At 33.4% G+C, this 22188-nt stretch overlaps 1 protein-coding gene across 2 annotated transcripts; it reads left to right on the top strand.

Annotated features, from left to right (window-relative positions):
• The first annotated feature begins 880 nt into the window (after positions 1–880).
• Positions 881–16792, top strand: LOC139529677 (large ribosomal subunit protein uL11-like). 2 transcript variants are annotated; one of them, XM_071325522.1, is made up of 6 exons: positions 881–1044; positions 10274–10347; positions 11070–11250; positions 12285–12392; positions 13619–13710; positions 16697–16792. In XM_071325522.1, the coding sequence occupies exons 1-6, from the start codon at positions 1008–1010 to the stop codon at positions 16700–16702; spliced, it is 498 nt and encodes a 165-aa protein (XP_071181623.1). In that variant the 5' UTR covers positions 881–1007; the 3' UTR covers positions 16703–16792. The 2 variants fall into 2 exon arrangements, with proteins under 2 accessions (XP_071181623.1, XP_071181622.1); XM_071325521.1 differs by having other exon boundaries at positions 883–1044; positions 10274–10406.
• The last annotated feature ends 5396 nt before the right edge of the window (positions 16793–22188 follow it).

The raw sequence follows: 22188 nt of genomic DNA, 5'->3' as shown, positions 1-22188 counted from the left end.
CACGGGTGGGCGGGTTAAAAAATGTTCTCAAAACTACCAAAATGTGTTGATCGACGCTTCAACTCAAATTTCAAAAATAATATATAATAAGAACTAAGTGTTTACCGTGTGAAAGCAAATCTTTGAGTGATGTAAAAAGGTATGTAATTTAACAGGTAAACGAAAGTGAGTAGAATTCAACTAACAAACCAATAAAAAAAAGTTATGACAAATTCAGTATGCCGAAAAGAATATAGCATTTAAATAAATAAATTCCTTAGGAACAGAAAAATAATAACTCTAGCAAAAATATAAATTTCTTTCTCAGTAATTAATCATTTTTGTCGAAATAAAAATTTCCACAAATTCAAAAAATAATGCACATGTTTTTGTTATAACTCAATCATTAGTTTTCAATATAAATCAAACTTATGTACATATACTTTTTCTGAAGAAAACACCTTAATTTGTTCATATATTTACAAGAAGTTAACGTTATTTTAATTGCTTGCTTCAAGGAAGCAATTCCCCGACATATCCATGTTTTTTTGTTGATTGTTTACAAACAGGTGACAATCGTTAAACTTCGGCTTCAAAACACAATTATACCTGCCATATTTTCACAACAACCATGACAACACTGACCGATTGTAAAAAATTGACGATTATACGCAATTTATGCGAAAAAAATGATAAAATCGTGCACAGAAGACTAAGTTTATGATGTTTGTATGCATTGGTTCGAGAATAGGAATAACATTATTTTTCACCGGTCACTCATTTCATATGACTTTAATAAAAAAAATGTTCACATGTTGAAGAACGTCGTTGTTTATAACGTAAGATTACTCATAAAGGTATTTGGACATATCATTTATTTCGTCACGGGAAATAAACTTTCTACTTCCTCTTTTACTTTCATTTTGAAGACGGTGTGGTGCAACCTTTTTGGTCGTGTCTATATCCAGACTCATCCAACATCATTACCGTCGTAAATTAATTCTAAGTTGATAGAATAATAAACAAACATGCCTCCTAAATTCGATCCAACCGCAATTACAGTTGGTAAGCTTCTTATTCCAAATACATTTGCTTTCATATTGACGTGTAACCAAAAAAAAAAAAATTGCAATGGTACATGTAATTTTATAGTGACTGTGTACAGGTCCAGAATTGAATCTGTACTGAACGGGTTTTATGATCTGGTTTACGGGACGTATTAGCCTAATATTTAATACCATTGTCCGTCTGTCCGTACATCGTCAACCTGTTCAAATTATAACTGAACTTCAAACGCTAGAACCAATTCGATTGACACTTTTGGTGAAATCCCTGAATTGTATATATTTACTGACGCGAGCTCCCTTTCGATTTTTATAAATTTTACTTTCAAGTTGTGCGAGTTTATTCATTAAAAAAAGGGGGTGGGATTTTCCAGTGTTGAGACAATAACTCAAAAATGATTTCAGCAGTTTCCATGAAACTTTCGTGTTACCCTCGAGAATTGTGTATATGTATTGACGCAAGTTTCCTTTTGTTTATTCATGTTTTACGTTTTGGAGTTGTGTGATTTTATTCTTAGAAAAAAAACCGAATTTTCCAGTTTTCACACAATGTTTTTATCCGCAGTTATCATGAAACTTTGTAGTCCAAATACAAATGTAATTATGACGTCTGGCAAGGCTATTTTAATTTTTTTCTGGTCTTAGGAAGGCGTCCCAGAAAAAAATTAAAATAGCCTTGCCAGAAGTCCTGATTATTTGGACTAGAAACTTTAATTGGTGACTGGTTTTTATCTACTTAAATAACCTCCCTTGAGTTTATCATAATTTCTGATATGACATTGACACGAAGAGGTAATGGTGAGACTAGATTCTGTCATTGCATTCGAAACTATACATTGTTGCTCTTATGATCTTATAAAGTTGACTCTTTAAGGTTCCACTAAGGTCAAAATATAGGACACTACAGAAACATCAAAACTTGCCTGTATTTACATGTAACAACCTAAAATGAATAAAATCCTAAACTATAAAAACATGTTCATTTAAACATTCTTAACATATACACATTGTGTAAATTGTAAATAAACTTGAAATTTTTGTCGTGTAAAACCGGTTTTGGGGGGTGAACACTTGATTTTCCAAAAAATCTGGAGACCTGTGAGATGACTTAATTCGTTTCCAATTCGTATGAACGAATACTGTTACAAGCTAAATGTTAATTATATAATTTGTCACAGAAATATTGTTTGATGACATTTTTGTCCAATTTCTGTATTGTTTTGGTATTCGTTCACTTTAATAATAGATTCATGAAATTAACTGAAACTCGTTAATCAATTCATTTTCCTAAAAAACAAACACTACATTTGTAGCTTGTACTGCATTACATGTAACAGTATTAGTTCATACCAATTTTAATTATATAAACACATTTAAGACATTTCACAGGTCTCCAGATTTTTTGAAAAATTAAGTGAACATTCACCCCCCAAAACCGGTTTTACATGACACAAAAATTTAGTTTATTTACAATTTTCTTAATGTGTACATGTACATGTTAAGTATGTTTAAATGAACATATGTTCCCATAGTATCAGAGTTTTAGAAGATGTCTTATCAGACAGACAGACAGAATATTTTATTATAGTGTCGCATACCAATACAACAATATCGTACATCATAATATTAGTATAAAAATACAAATAAAAATTTAAATCTAAGTTAAAATATCGGTATCCAGCCATGACTGACTTATGATGAGACACTTTTGCTTTAAAACTTATTCTAACATTCATTACAAATGAATAAAAAAAAACTTTTAAATTACATTGAAAAAAACAAAAAAAATACTGTACACAATATTTTCTGCGATTAAACATAAAATATAAGGATTTTGCTAAAAAGGGTTGTATACAGTCATGTGATATCAGAAAAATAAATTTATCACTGAACTAGTATACATTTTTGTTTAGGGGCCAGCTGAAGGCTGTAAAGTTATTTTCTGTTTGGTCAGGTTGTCTTTATGACGCATAGATTCAGCATAACAAAACCTATATGTCACAGATATTTAGGAAGGCTTGACTCGTATGTCAACATGGTGCATCATCCATATGGTGAATACCTTAGAAATGTGAAAAACAAACTCCAAAACAGGATATAATAGAACAATTTACTAATCGAAAATGGTGTCCACCACACAAAGTGACCATATAGAAATGTAAACAATTGAAACACCTGATAAAGTCACACCTGAGCCTCAGAGGGAACCTGAAATTTACATTCATAGTTGAACCATGCAAAAATATAATACATAATATCTTCTGAAAAAATAGTTAAGATTAAAATTATAGCAATAAACTAACTTATAATTGTTACATACATATATAAATACCAATTTACCACAATTTGGTATTTAGTTTATATTGTTTTATCATGACGAGATAAAGAGCAAGTTTGTTTTTTGTGTCGGTCTGATAATTTTGTGCAGAGTTATAGCCCTTGGACTTTGAAAATTCACAAAAATATCAGTTTCCTCACTTTTTTGTCATGCTTGAAGATATTGTTTTGATATTTGTTTAATATATAGTTTACACAATGACAAGTTAAAGGTCAAGTTAGCATTTTGTTCCAGTACAATTAATTTTAAACAATATGGTATCAGACTACTATAAATTGCCTTGGGTAATTTGCAGTGATTTTAAATTGATGTGAATTGGTTATAATATAGTCTAAAATTGGAAGATTAAACATGAATGCAAAAAAAACCAGAACACTATTTTTAATAGTTAACATTGAAGCACTTTACTGGATTTACTTTCACCAGGAACACTAAATGAGGGGGGACAATACATGTTAACACCTCGATTTTGGCAAAAACAGTTAACAAATATACATAATTGCTGAGAACAGTTAACACAGTGGGTTGAAAACAGTTTACAGTTTAAATTTATCTCCGATAACAGTTAACCACACCTTGAAAAACAGGGGCGTAGCTAGAATGAAACGATGTGCAAGCATATAAAAAAAAAATTTGGGACTCTTTTATGCAAAAAATGGTTTGTTTTTCGGGTTTTGGCCATAGGACGGTTAATTGAGAAGTTACATGTACATAGGACTTATTCATAATTCATGAATGCAAAACTATTCAAAAATCTTCTAATAGAACATCTAAATAGAATAAAGCATGGTTAATTGAATACATAAACAACACATTTTTGTGTTATGGAATTTACTAAAAATTGTAAAAAATCTGCCCTTCGGGTCTTAGCAGAAACGATCTTCTTTATTACTTTGTCAATATTCACACAAAATTCCCGATGCATATGCAGCAATGCTAGCGATGCTAAACCGTCGTTGTTCGTTGTTAATCGTACATATGTTTTCAACAGATCTCTCTGCGGTAGCACCCGCGAGATGTAATCCAGCGTGTTCGGTATCGAGCAGAGCTCCAGATAAGCTGCGTATTTGCGTGATCACGCAATACAAATAATAAAAAACCCAATGCAATTGCCCATTGCAGGGTTCAATAACCCAATTAATTCAAAGGAAAACCCAATTATATTCCAAAACCATGAGTTCTCAACCCTTTTATTGGCTACCATTTGCGTTATTTACCCTTATCTGTTTACAGTCGTCGCGTAAACTATTTTTATAATATTTATAATTGGAAATTTCCTTTCGTTCTAAAAATAGATCCCTGCATCAAGTAGCTGAAATGGGTCCCTGTTAGAGTTTTCCGTTGCTCAATAGGTACACGTGTTTTTGAAAACATTTCGACCTTATTTGCGTTTATCCAACTAGCGTGTGTCATGAAGTCATATTTTTTTCGCATTGCTCGGGATTTATCATAACATACATTGAATTAAAACTAAAGTGAATGTCCGGTAAAAATATTGAATAGAAGCATGTTTTCTGCTTCTTTTGAAAAGCTTAGGGAAAGTTATGATGATAACAAGACTCAGCCAGTGTTTTAAGGAAGCGTCCATGGAACACACGGGCGTGTGTGCGTACCTTAACGAGAACTTTGCTAATAAAAGCAGGGTTTCCTGAAAAACGAAATCAGTTGGAAAAAGTGAAAGGCCAAATCAATTATGACATGATAAAGCATCAGAAACCAAAAGTTCTAATAAAAGACAACTAAACCCAGATTTATGAAAATTGGAATAAAACATAAACATTCAAGTATAATTAGAGTTTATATACTTTTTTTTTTCATTTTACGGTTAATTAATGAACACACACACAGGCACTGGTCTCAGAATTTATTATATAAAGGTATAAGACGAGTGCCTGTGAATACACATATCCATTTTTTACAGTTTATATGAGAAAATACAAAACTGGCAGAAGGTTTGAAATGGAACACAAATTAAACCTACAATTGCTTATCAGTCAATAAACCAAATAAAACAGGTAGCAAATAAGCCTAACCCTAAAATTAAACCAAATAAAACAGCTAAACAAAGAAAGAAACATATTTAAGATGGAAAAAAAATCAGGGGTTGATATTGCCTAAATATTCAATATTGTGTTGATGAAAAAACCCAATACATTAAGGAGCTTGGTGGTGAAAAACCCAATTTGATATTAACATGAGGGGTGAATTGGAATTGATAATGCAATCAAAAAACTTTATCACCCAATTATATAAGAAAATGGTGGGTAAAAAACCCAATTTGTGAATTCTTATCTGGAGCTCTGATCGAGCGACCTCCTGATTGAATTTGTCAAAATTACATGACAAGTCAGTTTCGTATGTTTCAAATATGCTGCGATTTGTTCGTTTGTTGTATTTCCTACAACACGAGGAAGCAGATATACGCAAAGCAGTGATTTTTCTGAATTCTCAATTAACCGTCCAATGGCCAAAATCCGAAAAACAAACCATTTTCCCGTACCACGATTTCCCGAGAAATACAAGAAAAACATTATACCCCCAAAACAAACTGATATATCCCGAGAAAAAAACTTTTTTTTTTACTTCTAATGACCGATTGGTATATCGCATTCCAAACAGATAAACCGTACTCTGTAAAATGTTCTCCGAAACTACAAGAGTATAACAAATTATAATCTTGTAATAGTTTCAAGTTACTGTCCGTCTTTGTCATCTGCAATAAAACTTTAATTTTGAAACTAAATGCCGCTATTTAATGACATTACATCATTTGAAAAAGCGACAGCATATACTCATATGTGTATCCTTTAAATTTTTAATTTATAAATTTTTATTTTGCATTTATTTTTTTTGCATGCCGAATTGATGTGCACGCAACTGCGTGTTGGCGTATAGGGAGCTACGCGCCTGAAAAACATGAAAAAGACCAAAACAGTTGAGTTTTAAAGGTATTGCCCCCCTCCTAAATTATCAATATGAAATGCATGAGGGTTTTGCTGGACATTCATATACTCTGCAGTGGCAGATCCAGAACTTTTCCTAAAAGGGGGGGCTCCAGTCATGCTTCAGTGATTCCCCATATAATCAACTAAAATTTTTCCCACAAAAAGGGGGGCCAGGGCCCCCCTGAATCTGCCTATACTCTGGGAAAAATACATCTATAGTACACCTGTCAATGTATTTATATCCCAGTTGTCAATATCTTAACACTACAGATCTGCAGTAAAAATCTCAGTCTATTCTTGCATCAAAGTCCACATAGTTGATATGTATAAGTGACCTCTTTATAGATGAATTCTAAGTTCATTTGAAGCAATTGCCAGTTATAAATATGAACGATAAAAAGACTGAAAATTTCAGCTTGCAGTTTTAATTTCTATACGTATATAGATTAAGGAAACTCAAAAGACTGAATAAAAGTATAACTGAAATGCAGAATTCCTAGGTAAATTGAAAAAGGAGAGTTGGAGGTCAATTAAAACTACAAAATCAAATGTCAACCAATGGAAAGAAAGGAAACAACAATATATATATAAATGTACAATAAAAAAGCTTCATTAATTAAAAACCTATGTAAAGCAATTATTTCTGAAAACCTAGTTTGGTATTCATTCAAATTTACAATAAAGAATGAACATAATTTGTATAAGTTTGGTTGAGGCAAACTAAAGTTAGAGAACAGAAACCAATTTGGAAGGTATGAAATTGTACATCTGTTCGTATAGATGGACAAGGATAAAACTTAATACCTTCTCCATGCAGGGGTCGCTGACTGACATAAAGAGGGGGGGGGGGTTTGCACTCCAGTCATGCTTCAGTGATTCCCTATATAGTCAACCAAATTTTTCCCACGAAAAGGCACATACATAAATAATATGGCAGGGTTGCATTTATACATGTCGGATAAAGTCCTACAACTTTGACGTAAATGGACAATTGTTAGACAGACTTCTTCTCTTGCCATTTTTGCTTATGTTGAGTTTTCTCTATTTACAATGTCTATTAACTAATTAATATACAAAAATTTCATTTTACCATGTTTAACCCATGCATGCAAAACTTAAAGCCTAATATATAATAAAATTTGCATAAAATCGGGCAAGAATTATACCAGTGAGAGTGATCACAAGACTGAAGAGACGCCCTGTTTTTTCATATCCCACCACAACACCATACAGGGGTAGGGACTGGGCATTGATTCAAGGGGGTGGGTTTGGGGGTTTGAACCCCTCTTTTTCTTGCCCGATAAATGCATTTGAATGGGGACATATAGCTGGAACCCCCCCCCCCCCCCCCCCCCCCCCCCCCCCCCCCCCCCCCCCCCCCTTTGTCCTGGGTTGGGAACCCCTCCCCTTTTTAAAATGGCTGGATCCGCCCCTGCTGGGGGACAAAAAATGTCATCTCATCTTGAGTAATGGCCTTGGAACAAGATCTGTATTTCTCAGTCATAGAAATTGGGGTTTGTTATTTAATGCAGGACGAAATTGACGATTCTTCAAAATTTTCTTCAGAACTGAATGTATTTCAAAATTAACAAAAATTGACAGGACTGAAAATATTTGTATATGACATGGCCTGTTAATTGGTCCTAATTTAAAGGACTGCATGATTACTAAATACTCGTCTTGTATATTGGTAAAACTTGTTGTCAACATACCCATTAAACTGAAATTTATGTGATATACCTTGTCACATATTATGTATAACAATTTAGTAAAAATGTTTTGTCAATTTCTTATACATCTTCTGATCATGATATTAAAGCAATAACAAACAAATATCAAAATTTGCGCACCCCCCCTTTATTTTTGCCGATCAATGCATTTGTATGGGGACACATGTTTTGCACCCTTTGCACCCCCCCTTTGCCCTGGGTTAGCACCCCCCCTTTCGAAAATTCCTGCATCCGCCCCTGATGTACATACGCAATTCTCATTTTTTTGTCATATTTGGGTCTCGCTACACCTCATTTCTTGTTTTCATGACACAATAATTTGACTTTCACGTGTCACGCTTACCAAAAATCGTCAATCCCGCGTCACGCTTAAACCCCAATGAGACCCACATGAAAATTCATATCACTTATTTCAGATACTCTTGAGGAAACAACTCTATAAGGGCCGGGTGTTCATAACTCTACTGTCATAATTAAAAGTATTAACATTCTGAGGATTATTAACGAGCAATTTGGAAAAATAAATTTGTCGCTATCTTTTATGATTGGGAAGGAGAAGTTCCATTGGCAGATCCAGGGGGGGGGGATTGCGGGGGTGGAATCCCCCTTTTTTTTGGCCGATCAATGCATATGAATGAGGACATATAGTTGTAACCACCCCTTTATACGGAAACCCCCCCCCCCCCCCCCCCCCCCCCCCCCCCCCCCCCCCTTTTTAACCAGAGACTGTTTGGAGAGATAACTCTCTCAAAGAAAAGTGTTTGGTTAAACAGGGACAGTATCAAGAGCGAATAAAAAAAGGATGTTATATACAAAAAAGACTACAGGAAACCTACTGAAACAACATTATAGCGGAAACAACATTATAGCGCAAGTAAAAATTAGGTGAAAAAATATTGAAATAAATAAATAACAAAATGAACAAAAGCATTGGAATTATTCTTCCAAACAAATGTAAATATATTTATTGCAAGATTACTGTTTTTATCCCTGTTGTAAAAGTTAAAAATAAAATGTGCTCTTTTAATAAAATGTAAGACTTTACTACATAACTAAGAATAATGCAGTCCATAAGAGCAAACAGAATCAATTTTTGGAATAAATAAATTGAGTTACCATGTGATATGAAAAAGGTTCAGGCGAATATGTATGTACTGTGGTTATGTTAATATTTGCTGGATACAAATTTTGTGGATTTCCTTGGTACATCAGGGAACCAAGAATTTAGAAGTTAATAAAAAAACAAACGTTCTATATCAATGCATGCAGATTTTGGCAAAACTGGGGTAAAATCAAATATCCCCCATAAAAAATTTCATACGGCAAAGATTTGTGCATATGAAAAATAATTGAACCCACAGTAGTGGGTCTCATTGGGGTCTAAGCGTGACGCAGGATTGCCGATTTTTTGTAAGTGTGACATGTGAAAGTCAAATTATTGTGTCGTGAAAATGAGGTCTAGCTGGACCCGGGAAATGACAAAAAAAAAAGAATTGCTTACGTACATAGTGTAAATGGGATACGGGAATCTGACAAAACAGTAAGGGGGATCTGGGATCGGAACCCCCCAATGAGACCCCCACAGTATTGAATTTATAAATTAATTTATTTGTATGCAGCATTTCCTATTATATATCAAAGATTAATCTAACATAAAATTGAGAATGGAAATGGGGGAATATGTCAGACAACCCGACCAAAGAGTAGATAATAACTGAATGCCTTCAATGCAGCGAGAAAATCCCACACCCGGGTGGACCTCAGCTCTAAATAGAAAGTGAAAATGAAAGTCATACGAAACTTCAAAACATATAAATGAACACAAATTGAAAAACATACAAAATGAACAAATGCCAGAGGCTCCTAAATTGGGGACAGGTGCAAAATTGCGGCGGGGTTAAATATATTTGAGATGTCAACCCTCCCTTATACCTCTAGCCAATGTAGAATAAACAAACACGCAGTAAAATTCTGTTTATAAGGAAAACCTGAGTTCGATGTCAGAATAGGTAATAAAAGAAATTAAAAAAAAAATGACAATGATGCATAGTTCTGTAATGACCACAGTGTTTGTAGTTTCAGATTTTATTTAATTTCTGTCATTTACCATCTTACCATGTACATGTATACACGTTTTTCTGTAGACTATGAGGGGGGGGGGGCAATTATTAAAGTGAACATTACATATACTTAAAATTGTACATTTTGTATTTTCAGTATGTGTAAGAGCTGTAGGTGGAGATTGCCCTGCTACATCAGCATTGGCCCCAAAGATTGGTCCACTGGGATTGGTAAGTTTCAATGTCATGTTACATCAGCATTGGCCCCAAAGATTGGTCCACTTGGTTTGGTAAGTTTCAATGTTTTGCTAAATCAGCATTGGCCCCAAAGATTGGTCCACTCGGATTTGTAAGTTTCAATGTCCTGCTACATCAGCATTGGCCCCAAAGATTGGTCCACTGGGATTGGTAAGTTTCAATGTCATGTTGCATTCAAAGTGACCCTGCATCTTTGATGGTTTCATGTTTTCCGAGTGCAGGAGATCATGGGTTTTTAGCATTACAAGGTAAAAAAATAAATTCTTTTTTGGCACATCATAAGTCACACAGGAAGAAGATAAATGAATGATTGGGTTGGAGTCTGAATAAAGTTTCTGGGTGCATATATGCACTAGTACGGGTTACCGGAAATAGTTAAGAGTAATAAAAATAATAACTAGTACACATACATTGCTCACAGTTCTGTAAATATAAAGTCTGTGTCAAGTGAACACTAACATTAACACCAATTTGCAGTGATTTTGCACCCACTTTGCCTAGAAAGCAAGATATCTTGGATGCTGTCATCATTTTTTGCTATTTAAATGTTTTCATAAATGTATGTTTTCTTACCACAGTGGTGTGAAACATTGGTCAAAATTGGATTTTAATTTTAATTTCTAATTACGTTTAAAAATCTATATGAACTTTCTGGATATTTGAAAATTAACAAAATATATGTTTACTATTTTCAGTCTCCTAAAAAAGTCGGTGATGACATTGCTAAATCCACAGCTGATTGGAAGGGTTTGAAGATCACTGTTAAACTAACAGTACAGAACAGACAGGCTAAATGTGAAGTGGTTCCTAGTGCTGCATCACTTCTCATCAAAGCTCTTAAAGAACCACCAAGGGACAGGAAGAAGGTCAAACATGGTCAGTCTAAAATATGTCATTAACCCTTTCTGGACCTCCATAATGATGCCTTCTCCCCCCCCCCCCTAATGAAAACTCCCCTTTCCTTCATAATGATGTTTTGATACAATTTTTTTCATCCTAATTACCTTCATAATGTTGCCTTTTGACTCCTCTCCTTTCCTTTAACACTGTCTCTTTACTTCATTATCAGGACAACTCTTATGAGGTGCCTCAGTATATGTATCAAACTTTATTTAATTTACATAAATTATTGCCATTAAAAGGGCCTGTTGAAAGACTTGCATGAACTGTAGTCCGTATTTCTTGTAGTACATTTCTACAGTTTTATAATATGGGATTGCAAAACTAACAAATTTAAGCATGCTGAAATGTACAAGTACAATACAATTGATTGTTTATGTTTAATCCTATTTATCTGAGGTCAAGTTGAGACATACCGTCATCCTAAAGGAAGCAACACTTAATTTCTTCTACTGCATATAAAAACATAATAATTGTTTTATTGAGACAGACCGTCATCCTAAAGGAAGCAACACTTAATTTCTTCTACTACATATAAAAACATAATAATTGTTTTATTGAGACAGCCCGTCATCCTAAAGGAAGCAACACTTAATTTCTTCTACTGCATATAAAAACATAATAATTGTTTTATTGAGACATACCGTCATCCTAAAGGAAGCAACACTTAATTTCTTCTACTACATATAAAAACATAATAATTGTTTTATTGAGACAGACCGTCATCCTAAAGGAAGCAACACTTAATTTCTTCTACTGCATATAAAAACATAATAATTGTTTTATTTTTCTGTAATTGGATTTGAAAATATTGAAGCTATTATATTATACATGTATTTATAGTTGGACTTGCATAAAAAAGAAAACTGTCAACAACTGTTTATTAATTAAAAAGAACTTTCCATTGAATATAAAGTGCCTAGGTTTTATCAATTAAAACCCTTGCATTTTTTTACAACTTTGCCAATATGCTACACAAAATATCTAATACTTATTTTTTTCTTGAACAGTGAAACACAATGGTAACATCACATTTGAAGAAGTCATCAAAATTGCCAGACAGATGAGACCCAGAAGTATGAGCAGGACACTTGCAGGAACAGTCAAAGAGGTTTTAGGTTTGTATTACATATTTAAAGATTCTGTAACAATAATTAACAACATTATCTCTGTCTATGATTTAAATAGACCAGGATGCAGATTAACTTTCATAATAAGACGGAAAGCTTTATTAAGAGTTGGTATAAGCAATACAATAATGAACATAGTTCTGAGGAGCTTTTAAACCCAACAGAACAAAATCACAACAAACAAAACCTACATATAAGGTCATGCACACATACAATAAAACATAGAAAGCAAGACTTTCATGAACTCCTTTTTTGTCTTTTCAAATTTTTGAATTGGCATAAAATTAGTATATTTTCAGACAAATATCATGAAAGGCAATGTTATTGGTATTACATATATACAAGTCAAAAAGTTCTCTTACCCTTTCCTCACATTAATTAGCCTTTTGAGGAAGGCAAAATCAGGAACAAAAACCCCCACTTAATTAAACCTTTGAGATTAGGAAATTTGTTGTGTATTAAAACTCAACTAAATGGTGTATATCATAATATTAACTGTAGACATTCTGGTCTGTTCTGATGAAATTAATATAGTGTAAGATCTGTAAATAGAGGAATATGGCTTGGTAAAAGATTTATTTTACAAACTCTCATTTGTTCTGGTCTCTCACATTCTTTGAAGTTTTTGTTGAAGTTTGATGCAAATTATAGATTTTAAGTGGGATTTCTGGACTTCTGCTATAGACGTTTGTGAGTCAATAGTAATTATTGATGTTTATCTAAATAATTTGTCAATGTTGAGTTTATATGTAATGTTGAGGTCAATAGGTTTAAAATATGCAATATGAAATGTAGAGGTCAATAGTTATATGTAATGTAGAGGTCAATAGCCATCTAGTTTTAGGTTTATGCTCTAATAATATACTAGATTATGGAGTGTGTGTCCGAGGAAGATTATCACTGAACTAGTATACATATTTCTTTAGGGGCTAGCTGAAGGACGCCTCCGGGTGCAGGAGTTTCTCGCTGCATTGAAGACCCATTGGTGGCCTGCGGCTTTTGTCTGCTCTATGGTCGAATTGTTGTCTCTTTGACACATTCCCCATTTCCATTCTCAATTTTATCTGTTTACTGCAATTTCTTGGTTTAGTTGATAGTTTGTTAAAGGATCATATATTCGTAAGATAGATATTCAAATTTTTAAAGTTTGTTTTAATTAGCCCCACAGTCTAATGAAAATGTGAAGTAATGAAGATATGTTTGATATATTACAGGGACTGCACAGTCTGTTGGTTGTACCATTGACAAATCAGCACCACATGACCTGATTGACAAAATTAATGACGGAGAACTTGAAGTTCCAGAAGTAAGTCAGTTTATTGTAAACAGAAACATGCACTGATTATAATGAATAAAAGGAGATGTGGGGTATAGGTCAAGGACAGCAATCCAACAACAAAAATATTGAAAAGTCATCTTGATGTCAACAATAGTCTAGTGTCTTGACATAAATCATCCAAAGTCTATAACAGATAAGATAAATTAAGACAAAACTATCAAAGATCTGCAATCATACCATAATTCTACAAATCAGGGGAAAATGTAACGAAACTTTCCAAAACTATCCTTAGGGTATCTAATTTAAAAGTTGTACCCAGTTAGAAATAATCAGGATAAAATTCGAATAACACATCCCAGGCCACATGTAAATTTCAAACAAATCTATGGCTTCAATGAAATATTTCTTAATTGTCGCTCCTGTAATCTGATTTATTGCCATAAAATGATACTTTTTTTATACGACCGCAAAATTTGAAAAATTTTTCGTCGTATATTGCTATCACGTTGGCGTCTGCGTCGTCGTCGTCGTCGTCCGAATACTTTTATTTTTCGCACTCTAACTTAAGTAAAAGTGAATGGAAATCTATGAAATTTTAACACAAGGTTTATGACCACAAAAGGAAGGTTGGTATTGATTTTGGGAGTTTGGTCTCAACATTTTAGGAATTAGGGGCCAAAAAGGGCCCAAATAAGCATTTTCTTGGTTTTCGCACTATAACTTTAGTTTAAGTTAATAGAAGTCTATGAAATTTTGACACAAGGTTTATGACCACAAAAGAACGGTTGGGATTGATTTTGGGAGTTTTGGTTTCAATAGTTTAGGAATTAGGGGCCAAAAAAGGGCCCAAATAAGCATTATTCTTGGTTTTCGCACAATAACTTTAGTTTAAGTAAATAGAAATCAATGAAATTTAAACACAATGTTAATGACTACAAAAGGAAGGTTGGTATTGATTTTGGGAGTTTAGGTCCCAACAGTTTAGGAATTAGGGGCCAAAAAGGGACCCAAATAAGCATTTTTCTTGGTTTTCGCACCATAACGTTAGTATAAGTAAATAGAAATCTATGAAATTTAAACACAAGGTTTATGACCATAAAAGGAAGGTTGGTATTGATTTTGGGAGTTTTGGTCCCAACAGAATAAGGGGCCCAAAGGGTCCAAAATTAAACTTTGTTTGATTTCATCCAAATTGAATAATTGGGGTTCTTTGATATGCCGAATCTAACTGTCATGACTGTGTATGTAGATTCTTAACTTTTGGTCCCGTTTTCAAATTGGTCTACATTAAGGTCCAAAGGGTCCAAAATTAAACTTAGTTTGATTTTGACAAAAAATGAATCAGTTAGGTTCTTTGATATGCTGAATCTAAAAATGTACTTAGATTCTTGATTATTGGCCCAGTTTTCAAGTTGGTCCAAATCGGGGTCCAAAATTAAACTTTGTTTGATTTCATCAAAAATTGAATAAATGGGGTTCTTTGATATACCAAATCTAACTGTGTATGTAGATTCTTCATTTTTGGTCCTGTTTTCAAATTGGTCTACACTAAAGTCCAAAGGGTCCAAAATTAAACTTAGTCTGATTTTAACAAAAATTGAAATCTTGGGGTTCTTTGATATGCTGAATCCAAAAATGTACTTAGATTTTTTATTATGGGCCCAGTTTTCAAGTTGGTCCAAATCAGGATCTAAAATTATTATATTAAGTATTGTGCAATAGCAAGTCTTTTCAATTGCACAGTATTGCGCAATGGCAAGAAATATCTAATTGCACAATATTGTGAAATAGCAAATTTTTTTTTAATTAGAGTTATCTTTCTTTGTCCAGAATAGTAAGCAAGAAATATCTAATTGCAAAATATTGTGCAATAGCAAGATTTTTTTTTAATTGGAGTTATCTTTCTTTGTCCAGAATCAACTTAAATCTTTGTTATATACAATATACAATGTATATTCACTTTTTACTACCAACTGATAAATTAAAATAATCTTTACCATTCAGTGATAACAAGCAGTTTTTTTACATCTTAATATTTTATGATGTATTTAAATGAGTAGTTATTGTTGCAAACTCCATTAGAAATTTTAATTGAGATTAGTTTTGGAATAAGGGAAAGGGGGATGTGATTAAAAAAATTGGGTTTCAATTTTTCTCATTTGAAATTTCATAAATAAAAAAGAAAATTTCTTCAAACATTTTTTTGAGAGGATTAATATTCAACAGCATAGTGAATTGCTCTAAGAGAAAACAAAAATTTTAAGTTCATTAGAACACATTCATTCTGTGTCAGAAACCTATGCTGTGTCAACTATTTAATCACAATCCAAATTTAGAGCTGAATCCAGCTTGAATGTTGTGTCCATACTTGCCCCAACCGTTCAGGGTTCAACCTCTGCGGTCGTATAAAGCTACGCCCTGCGGAGCATCTGGTTATCTCTTACTTTAAACTTTTATAGAGAAATGGATAGATATAAATGATCATAAACTGTATACTGTAAAATAGATCATCACAACAAGACGTACAAAATTGCTATTAAATCAGTATCACAAATAAGCAAACATACCTGATTGCAAATGAGAAAAATAAATATTTTTAATAGGTGAGGGATTCAGGCCTTTGTGAGCCACTTGTTATCAAATTAGTAATTCAAATCAGAATCAAAAGTACAAGGATATACATAACAGTATTGGCCAGAATATTGGTATAAAATCAATTATGAAGTGTACTTAACACAATTGCCTAAAGGTAAAAACTAACAGAAACAGCTTCAACATGAAACTCTTGCAGTGATTAAAGCATCCATTACAGTATAGTCCTATGTATCCACAGATTCACAATGATAAATTTGAAATTTTGAATGCTGTGTATTGCTATTTAGAGTATTAGGAAATGTTGGGGAAACCTGAATAGCCAATAAGTTTGGATGTCTGAATAATCTCTGTTTAATTTAACATGTAACAATAACAAACGAAATTTGATTTTGTAAATAATTTTTCTTTTTCTTTTCAGGAATAAAAGATCAGAAGAATAAAAAGAAAAAAAGACTAAAATGATTTGCTTTGTGATTTTCTTAATACAGAAATATTACATCTCATCAATTCAAAATATTCTTTATTGTCTCATTAAATCGCCCATTTTATAGACCTTACAAATCAATACCAAGTCCCAAAGTTCTTAAACTGTTCCATTTTATAGACCATACAAATTGATACAAGTTGCAAAGTTCAATCTTTAACAAAACATGCATCATCTGTCCGAAGTCAGTACTCTGTTGTTCAGTGTTTGTTGATATGGTTCATTTTATAGTTTACCAATTTTTATATTGTTGGTTTTTCTGTTTGACTTCTTTCATACTACTGTGGATTCATTAATATTCGTTGGATACCAATTTTTGTTGATTTCGTGGCTACAGGAGAATATTCAAGTTTTCCACAAACCAGGAAAAATAAATGAATCCACAGTAACTATTTTTGGGCCCTTTATAGCTTTGCTGTTCAAATATTTCATAGCTTGCTTGCAAACATTTCATGCATATTCACGAGGAAAGAAGGTTTAAGTGAACACTTGTTTGATTTTTATGCCCCACCTACGATAGTAGAGGGGCATTATGTTTTCCCTATTTGCAAAATTTTACAGAGTTGTTTCACAGGCAATCATACCAGGTCTTGTGTTACAAAGTTTCCTTACCAGATGTCCTTGACCTCATTTTCATGGTTTAGATATAGTTTTAAAATATGACCAGTTTGTTTAGTCCCCTACAAAGTTGAAGGGGACTTTAGATTTACACTCTGTCTGTCTATATTCTTTTATCATGACCGGTTACAGGTCAAATAATTTTGTTAAAGTCTAGGGATATTGTGCAGAGTTATGGTCCTTGGACTTGGAAAATTCACTCAAATATTCAATTCTTCAAACATTTTTCGTCATGATTGAGGATATTGATTTGATAACACATTGTTTCATCATGACAATTTATAGGTCAAGTTTGAATTTGTTCCAGTTTTATGATTTTGTGCAGAGTTATGGTCCTTGGACTTAAATAACTCAAATAATCAGTTTTCCAAATTTGTTTTGTCATTCTTGAGGATGTTGATTTGATAATAGGTAAATAGTTTTATCTTGAAAAGTTACCAAGCTCGAAATTTGTTTCTGTCTGATGATTTTGTGCACAGTAATGGTACTTGGAATTAGAAAAATTCACTTAAATGATCAGTTTTCAACGTTTTTTTCGTCATGCATGAAGATATTGAAGTTAACTTATATAAGTGAGCATTTTGTTCAAGTATAAGTAACTTTTAACCAGTAGGGGACTATGCATTACCATGCAATACTCTTAGAATGCTTGTTATGTTAATTTCTCTCACAAAAGAGAAAATTATTTGGTATATTAGATCATTGTAATATCTAGATGTTCATCAGACAGAAAAGCCTAGGGCTCAAATGACCTCTTCCCGTGAATTTGTGATCTCTGTAAAATTTTGTTGATTGTGTATTGGAGATTCTAGCAGGTGGTAAATTTATTCAATGTTCAGATGAAAGAATTAATGTGAGGTGTACATGTCTGTCTGGCATTTTCATCTAAGTCAATGTTCAGATTTCGGTGATTGGTTCTGTAACTCAAAAAAAACAATAGGTCGAGATGTGGTTTGATAAGACAACTATCCATCAGAGACCATATGAAGTAGAGAAGATGTTGGCAACTATACATGTACGTTACAAAAATGAGCAAAACCCATCCAGCAGATAGCATAGCAAGCTATGCCAGGCTCCGACTCTACCTTGTTGAAAACAATTTAAAAAAACAACCAAAACAACTGTCTGATTATGTACAAATCAAAGAATGGAAACTGGTATGATATATACAATAACAAATGTCAACCTATAATGTCCTATATATATATATATATATATAGCTATTTGGTGTATGGATAAAAGTAAAATAACAAATTTACTGAACCGTGAGAAAAATTCTAAGCATAAGTTCCTAATAAAATGATAAAACACATCAAAGGAATGGACAACTCGTATTCCTGACTTGGTACAGGCATTTTCAAATGTAGAAAATGGTGGATTAAACCTGGTTTTATAGCGCTAAACCTCTCGGTTGTATGACAGTTCAAATTCCATTACCGGTATATTTACATCGATGCATGAACAAAACAGACATATAGTTATGTTCTTCTCATATATTTTATGATAGTATGATACTAAACCCCTAACAGGAAGGATTGTGCCTGATATTCATATGATGAAGACATAATCTTTCAATCAGTTTAATTGAGGTCTGGAGCTGGCATGTCAGTTAACTGCTAGTAGTCTGTTGTTATTTATGTATTGTCATTTTGTTTATTTTCTTTTGTTACATCTTCTGACATCGGACTCTGTCTTCTCTTGAACTGAATTTTAATGTGCGTATTGTTATGAGTTACTTTTCTACATTGGCTAGAGGTATAGGGGGAGGGTTGAGATCTCATAAACATGTTTAACCCCGCCGCAATTTTGCGCCCGTCCCAAGTCAGGAGCCTCTGGCCTTTGTTAGTCTTGTGATTTTTAATTTTAGTTTCTTGTGTATAATTCGGAGTTTAGTATGACGTCCATTATCACTGAACTAGTATACATATTTTTTAAGGGGCCAGCTGAAGGACGCCTCCGGGTGCGGGAGTTTCTCGCTACATTAAAGACTCATTGGTGGCCTTCAGCTGTTGTCTGCTCTATGGTCGGGTTGTTGTCGCTTTGACAAATTCCCCATTTCCTTTCTCAATTTTATAATAGGTAAAATTGTCAAAATAGGGGTACAGCAGTCATCACTGTGTCACAATCTCAATCAGAACAAAACAAACAAATATTTAACAAAGAAGATTGTCTGTCTGTTAGGGTTCATCTGATCTTGGCCTTGTTTTTTATGATAAGTTTGTAATATTCATTATATTCAATCATGATCAGTATCATGTATCTTTCTATAATATATAATCCAATCTAATGATAACTATAGCAAACTTCGTCTTGTAAAAAAAGTGGAGACTCCAAAGGCATGGTTGCACAGATTGTTTCTAAATTTTAGTGTCTCACCAACAATACACTGATCACATCTAGAACTTTTAAAAGTAGCCCTGCTCTGACAAAAGGTATTGATCACATCTAGAACTTTTAAAAGTAGCCCTGCTCTGACAAAAGGTATTGATTACATCTAGAACTTTTAAAAGTAGCCCTGCTCTGACAAAAGATACTGATCACATCTAGAACTTTTAAAAGTAGCCCTGCTCTGACAAAAGATATTGATTACATCTAGAACTTTTAAAAGTAGCCCTGCTCTGACAAAAGATATTGATTACATCTAGAACTTTTAAAAGTAGCCCTGCTCTGACAAAAGATACTGATCACATCTAGAACTTTTAAAAGTAGCCCTGCTCTGACAAAAGGTATTGATCACATCTAGAACTTTTAAAAGTAGCCCTGCTCTGACAAAAGGTATTGATTACATCTAGAACTTTTAAAAGTAGCCCTGCTCTGACAAAAGATACTGATCACATCTAGAACTTTTAAAAGTAGCCCTGCTCTGACAAAAGATATTGATTACATCTAGAACTTTTAAAAGTAGCCCTGCTCTGACAAAAGATACTGATCACATCTAGAACTTTTAAAAGTAGCCCTGCTCTGACAAAAGATATTGATTACATCTAGAACTTTTAAAAGTAGCCCTGCTCTGACAAAAGATACTGATCACATCTAGAACTTTTAAAAGTAGCCCTGCTCTGACAAAAGGTATTGATTACATCTAGAACTTTTAAAAGTAGCCCTGCTCTGACAAAAGGTATTGATTACATCTAGAACTTTTAAAAGTAGCCCTGCTCTGACAAAAGATACTGATCACATCTAGAACTTTTAAAAGTAGCCCTGCTCTGACAAAAGGTATTGATTACATCTAGAACTTTTAAAAGTAGCCCTGCTCTGACAAAAGGTATTGATTACATCTAGAACTTTTAAAAGTAGCCCTGCTCTGACAAAAGGTATTGATCACATCTAGAACTTTTAAAAGTAGCCCTGCTCTGACAAAAGATATTGATTACATCTAGAACTTTTAAAAGTAGCCCTGCTCTGACAAAAGATACTGATCACATCTAGAACTTTTAAAAGTAGCCCTGCTCTGACAAAAGATATTGATTACATCTAGAACTTTTAAAAGTAGCCCTGCTCTGACAAAAGATACTGATCACATCTAGAACTTTTAAAAGTAGCCCTGCTCTGACAAAAGGTATTGATTACATCTAGAACTTTTAAAAGTAGCCCTGCTCTGACAAAAGGTATTGATTACATCTAGAACTTTTAAAAGTAGCCCTGCTCTGACAAAAGGTATTGATTACATCTAGAACTTTTAAAAGTAGCCCTGCTCTGACAAAAGATATTGATCACATCTAGAACTTTTAAAAGTAGCCCTGCTCTGACAAAAGGTATTGATTACATCTAGAACTTTTAAAAGTAGCCCTGCTCTGACAAAAGGTATTGATTACATCTAGAACTTTTAAAAGTAGCCCTGCTCTGACAAAAGGTATTGATCACATCTAGAACTTTTAAAAGTAGCCCTGCTCTGACAAAAGATACTGATCACATCTAGAACTTTTAAAAGTAGCCCTGCTCTGACAAAAGGTATTGATTACATCTAGAACTTTTAAAAGTAGCCCTGCTCTGACAAAAGGTATTGATTACATCTAGAACTTTTAAAAGTAGCCCTGCTCTGACAAAAGATACTGATCACATCTAGAACTTTTAAAAGTAGCCCTGCTCTGACAAAAGGTATTGATTACATCTAGAACTTTTAAAAGTAGCCCTGCTCTGACAAAAGGTATTGATCACATCTAGAACTTTTAAAAGTAGCCCTGCTCTGACAAAAGGTATTGATCACATCTAGAACTTTTAAAAGTAGCCCTGCTCTGACAAAAGATATTGATTACATCTAGAACTTTTAAAAGTAGCCCTGCTCTGACAAAAGATATTGATTACATCTAGAACTTTTAAAAGTAGCCCTGCTCTGACAAAAGATATTGATTACATCTAGAACTTTTAAAAGTAGCCCTGCTCTGACAAAAGGTATTGATTACATCTAGAACTTTTAAAAGTAGCCCTGCTCTGACAAAAGAGATTGATCTTATCTAGAACTTTTAAAAGTAGCCCTGCTCTGACAAAAGGTATTGATCACATCTAGAACTTTTAAAAGTAGCCCTGCTCTGACAAAAGATATTGATTACATCTAGAACTTTTAAAAGTAGCCCTGCTCTGACAAAAGGTATTGATCACATCTAGAACTTTTAAAAGTAGCCCTGCTCTGACAAAAGATATTGATTACATCTAGAACTTTTAAAAGTAGCCCTGCTCTGACAAAAGGTATTGATCACATCTAGAACTTTTAAAAGTAGCCCTGCTCTGACAAAAGATATTGATTACATCTAGAACTTTTAAAAGTAGCCCTGCTCTGACAAAAGAGATTGATCTTATCTAGAACTTTT

This window comes from Mytilus edulis, chromosome 7 (assembly GCF_963676685.1).
Source record: "Mytilus edulis chromosome 7, xbMytEdul2.2, whole genome shotgun sequence".
In the NCBI taxonomy this organism is placed as follows: Eukaryota; Metazoa; Mollusca; class Bivalvia; order Mytilida; family Mytilidae; genus Mytilus; species Mytilus edulis.
This window is presented reverse-complemented; position numbering and strand designations above follow the sequence as displayed.